The sequence below is a fragment of the Seriola lalandi genome, unplaced genomic scaffold (assembly GCF_002814215.2).
Source record: "Seriola lalandi dorsalis isolate HSWRI2012SDOR001 ecotype SW California unplaced genomic scaffold, Sedor1 jcf7180002054953, whole genome shotgun sequence".
Classification (NCBI taxonomy): domain Eukaryota; kingdom Metazoa; phylum Chordata; class Actinopteri; order Carangiformes; family Carangidae; genus Seriola; species Seriola lalandi.
The window spans coordinates 92,508-97,563 of NW_019525504.1; the positions used below are offsets into that span (position 1 = coordinate 92,508).

The window sequence follows — 5,056 nt, forward strand, 5'->3', positions numbered from 1 at the left end:
ATTAAACATTGAACTTAAACCATTGTAGATCCATGCAGAGAAAGTTAAACAGCCGTATGAGCAATTTGTGAAGAAATAAAAACCAAATCGGCTTCTGCACCGTGTGATTCGCTGCTTTTAACTCCCTGTTCTGGATGAGTTTAAGAATATAGAAGCAGACGTCACTAAAGTAGTAATCAATAATCACAGAGCTGCAGCCAGAGTTTTAGAAATACTGAGTCCAGGTCGTCCAATCACAAGCCTCCAAAATTCAACCAGACAAAGAGTTTGGATTTTATTTATCCAGTTAAATATTCAGTTACATTTTCTGTAAATTGAATTTCTCAACACTAAGATCCTCTGCTGTGTTTCACACCGACAGAATAATATTCTCATCAACTGGGGCCTAAGAGTTACATTGAAATATACATTAAATACCCAGCAGTCTCAGCTTTAGGATAATATAACAATCACAGAGTCAATATAAAAACTACAAAGGAAATGATGCACAGCTGCAGCACTGATCATAGCTGCAGCTCTAATATGAATATTTGAATTTTATTTTGAAAACTGATCTGCTGTCGTCAAAGTCTAATGTTTCAATTAAAGGTCCCAATCAGAAACTTTCTATATCATAAATATGCAGGGTGCTCACAGTAATGTGCATTCATTGGATTTGGATTTTTTTTTTAATGCCTCCACACACACACACACACACACACACACCTACACACACACATCCTACTGCTGACTGAGATGTCAGATCCTATTTTAAATAAAACCTAGAAGAAACAATAAAATCAGACACCGTGTTTATGATGTTTCATTTATATTTTAATGTAGGCCTATAGTCGTTTTAAGTATCTTTTTCAAAATAAAATGACACAACATCGGTGTTTTCCTCCTAACAGCTCCGTGGTGATGGATGTTTTTACATCGGCCGCGCGCAATATAAAATGTTACAACGGAAAACATTTTTTTACCAGAATTACAACATTTAATATTCATCAAAATGTCGCATATAACATTACGATATATTCAGACGCGTCAGTCAAACGTCCCCAAAAAAAAAACTTAAATTAAATATAAATAGCGGACACAGACTCAATCATAAAATGTCGATATGTACAACTGTGCAACATGGCAACACGTTTCATCACCACCACCAGCATGTCGTCGAGTCCACATCACTTTCCACTATATGTGCACACACACATACACACACACACACACACACACACACACACATACACACACACACAAACACACAGGGCCGTGTCTTATTATCAGCTGTCCGAGTCCACCTCGCTTTTACTCTCCTCCGTTTTCTCCGCGGACGTTTTGGCGGATTTGTTCCATTTCTGAGAGTTTTCTGATTCCTCTGATGAAGAGCGTTTCTGCCTCCTCCACTTCGCGCGTCTGTTTTTGAACCAAACCTACATGATAAGAAAGCACAATTAGGCCTACGTGTATATGTTTGTTTGTTTTGGTTTTTTTGTGTATCACAGTCATTAATTTGACTGTTTATCCTTGAAAATATCTAATTAATGACTTTGGTAATTATTCATTTATTAAGTAACAGCGGATAAAGTCATTCATTAAGACAACAAAACGCATAAAATGTAAAAACGCATCATGTTTTCTTTTACGACGTTATTCAACGTTTTATAGATAGAACTATTTTAATAGATAGTTTGCATTAATTTGACTTCCAGTGCTGCTCAGTGGAGCTAATTAGTAAAAATATTCCTGTTCTCATTATTTTTCGTTGGGTCCTCGTTTCTTTATTCAAGAATTAGTTATTAGCCTATAATAATTTTTTATTCAAACCCCCATTAAAGAAACTTGATTTAAAATCTGCTGGATGCATTTTTTATTAATCTCTCTTCTGGAGCTAATGAGGTCGCATCAATTTGAAAACTAATAACTAATATTCTGTTCGAATATGATATGTATTTTTTTCCCCAGACAGATTTTATGAGCCGAGCTACATTTTAATTCACACCAAAAACGCTAAGTTCTGTTAACAGTTGTATAGGTTTGAATTGAAAATAAATTCTTCCATAAAAAAAAAAATAAGTGGTGTTTGTCAGAGGAAAATAACACGATTTCATTTGAAGTATCTCAGTAAAACTGAGAAAATGACGCGGATTTCCTTTTAATCGTTTTAAAAACGAGATTTACTTAAAAGGCCTTGAATCACGAAGAGCGGCACGAAAAAGCATGATAATTAAAGCCTTTGTAATAAAATATAAAACAGCTAAACAACAATGGCGCTAATGAGAATAACAACTTCACTGTAAAGGTGTCTTGTCTCTTAACAAAATAAATGAGTAAAAATAAAAAAAGAATCTATTTTCCCTCATTTGAATCCGGAAACAATCAGAAATGAACAGTTTAAAAAAAAAAAAAAAAAAAAAACAGTAGGAAGTTAAATTCGCCTCTGACCTCGACCTTCTCCTCCCGGAGGTGCACCTTGCGGGCCAGCTGCTCCCGTGTGCCGACGTCCGGGTACTTGGTCTCCTGAAAGAGGCCCTCCAGAGCCTCCAGCTGCTCGTCGGTGAAGATGGTGCGGTGCCTCCGCTTCCTGCGGCAGTGCAGCTGGTTGAGGAGCTGCAGCTCGGTCCGCGACAGGCTGCCCATGTTCATATAGGACATCATCTGATGGGGGACCGGGGAGATCAGCACCGAGCCCGGGCTGTCGTAAGCTGCGGGGACGGAGGAGACAGAAAGACACGGGTGAGTTCAGGAAACTAGGCCTACATATATATATATAAACACATAGGCTGCACATACATATACATGTAGGCTAAACAGCGTTCATTTAAACTGCAAATTACAGCTGCTGCAGACAACTGCAAACTGTGGGCCACGCTTTGTTTTTTACGCACGTGAATATTTAATTAATGGGTAAAGATAATTAAGTTTAACTGTGTGTGGACGGAGTTCAGCTCGTCCATTAAACCTCAGTCTGACACTGTCTCTTTCTTTATAAACACGTCTGTTTGGTTCAATCACAAAGCAACAACCTCCAGACTGTCAGTCTTTTATCCTGAAGAACAAGCTCTGACATCAAAAAGTCAATGTGGGTGTTGAGGGTTCTATAGGCTATGTGTCCTTCAGTTCACACTTAAATTACGTCACAGTGCGTCGTTTTAGACAAATTATCAGAAATAGTTTTTCATTCCTCCAAAGAACATTTGTCTTTAAATAGAGCAACATGCGACATGCTGGACTTCATGTATCGCCACTTATTGGTCAAATGTTGTTGTTGCAAATGTTTATCATTCAGTTTCTTTTTTTTTTTTTTCGTTTGGACACCAGTCAGAAAACTGGGATGTTACATGTTAAATAAGATAAATTCAGTGCAGATTTCCTGAGCCTAGAGTTTCACATCTATAGTGGATTTTAAAGTTGGTAAAAAAATCTAAAGAGAAGCGGAGTTTGGTGCTCCTACCTGCCGGGATGCAAGGGCACTGCTGCGGGCTGAGGCCGGGCACAGAGCCGCAGCACGGCGGCCCTCCTCCGGCGCCCTGGACTTGAAGCTGTCCGTAGTAGTAGCCGTTATATCCTATCCTGGTCCCGTTCACAGACTGAATCCCGGAAGGAGAGGGCCCACACGTGGCCGAGTACAGTCCGTTGTAGTCGGTGTAGATAGAGTCCGTGAGGCCGGCGGACAGCACCACCGGGCCGCTCCGGTGCAGCAGCAGCGGCTCCTTGCAGCTCGGCCGTCCGGACAGGATGCTGTCTATGCTGAACATCCCGGCGGGCATCACACCGGAGACGGGAAGAAGTGAGGAAAGGTGAAAACTGCTCGGAGAAGTAAAAAAAAAAAATGCTCCTGACAGATTTCCGCTCTCCGTGGACAAATAAAAAAGTTTCCTAAAACTGCGTCATGTTGCGTCTGAAAGGGGACGTTTCTCCCTGCAGCTCCGCGAGCTCGTGTCGGCGATGCGAACTGGTGGTGTTTGATGGGACCAGCTGAGAGCAGGGCTGGTTTTATACACTGCTGACGTCACGGCGGAGCAAGGGCTGGTCTGAGATCAGCTGCTGAAACGGCCGCAGATCTGTGTATTAAGAATTAATTCAATTAAGATAATCCGCACTGTTTGGAGACTTTTGGAAACTCTTGCTACAGAGTAATCCGATTATTTCCTCGTCAGTGAAGGCATCATAATAAATGGGATACATTTATATCAGTGTTTACACCGAGGAAGAGGAGGATGATGAAGACTGGGCCTTTTCCCATCAGTTCAGAGAGGTGGACAACCAAACCTAAAATAACCAGTTCATGATCCTCGCATTAAACTGCTTCAGAGTTTTTTTTAACTCGTTGTTTAAGGTGAAACATGTTTTATTGTAGTAAATAATAAACCATTTAACGGCAGCTCACAGCAGCTCAGTGCTTAAAGTGATGTATTAAATCATTTCAAGGAAAAAGTAATTAAGCTTTTAATTTATCCAAATAACTTTATTTCACACAGAAACAACATTTTATTATTATTGTTATTATTATTAATATTTTTATTCTTTTTTTTCCAGTTAATTTACAGAACAAAAATAAAATATGAGCCGGTGCATTCCGCGCCAAGCTCGAGTCTATCTCTGAACAAATAATAATTATTATTATTATTATTATTATTACTCTGAAAGTAATATTGATGATTAATTTAAGGTTGGTATAAATAGTCCCGCGGCGGGATAATAAAACAAGCCACCTACCTGTAGCGTGGTGTGTGTGAAGGTGCAGTAAAGTGTAATCAAAGGTTTTTATTTTGTCCCTGCATGAGTAAATGAATATTAACCGTGTTTCTGCAGCAGACAGGAGCCGCTCAGCGATATATCAGCGCTTCATCTCATTATCCGCCCTCCATCGCCTCTCCGCGGGAAGCAGATCAGCGGCGTTTCCTCCCCGACAGCAGCTCCCTCTCTGCGGGTCAACAACGCCGCCTCCTCACCTCCACCCTCCCCGGGATAAGATAACGGCCCATTATCGCCTCTATTCAATCCTGGAAAAAGAGAACGTATTGCGTATTTACACGGCTAATCAACATGGGCTGATTGGAGGTGGAGGTGG

General features: G+C 40.4%; 1 protein-coding gene across 1 annotated transcript; it reads right to left on the minus strand.

Moving 5' to 3' along the window:
• Positions 1-791: 791 nt before the first annotated feature.
• Positions 792-3,935, minus strand: gsc (goosecoid). Its single transcript, XM_023394723.2, has 3 exons — positions 3,437-3,935; positions 2,428-2,687; positions 792-1,415 (listed from the first exon to the last, which is right to left on the minus strand). Exons 1-3 carry the CDS (start codon positions 3,750-3,752, stop codon positions 1,266-1,268), a joined length of 726 nt encoding a protein of 241 aa, XP_023250491.1. The 5' UTR covers positions 3,753-3,935; the 3' UTR covers positions 792-1,265.
• Positions 3,936-5,056: the final 1,121 nt, after the last annotated feature.

Coding starts and splice junctions, on each gene's coding strand:
- gsc (XM_023394723.2), bottom strand. CDS start 3,752: ATGCCCGCCGGGATGTTCAGCATAGACAGCATCCTGTCCGGACGGCCG. Junction 2,688..3,436: donor GTGCCCTTGCATCCCGGCAG/GTAGGAGCACCA, acceptor CCGTCCCCGCAG/CTTACGACAGCCCGGGCTCG. Junction 1,416..2,427: donor TCCGGGAGGAGAAGGTCGAG/GTCAGAGGCGAA, acceptor CTTATCATGTAG/GTTTGGTTCAAAAACAGACG.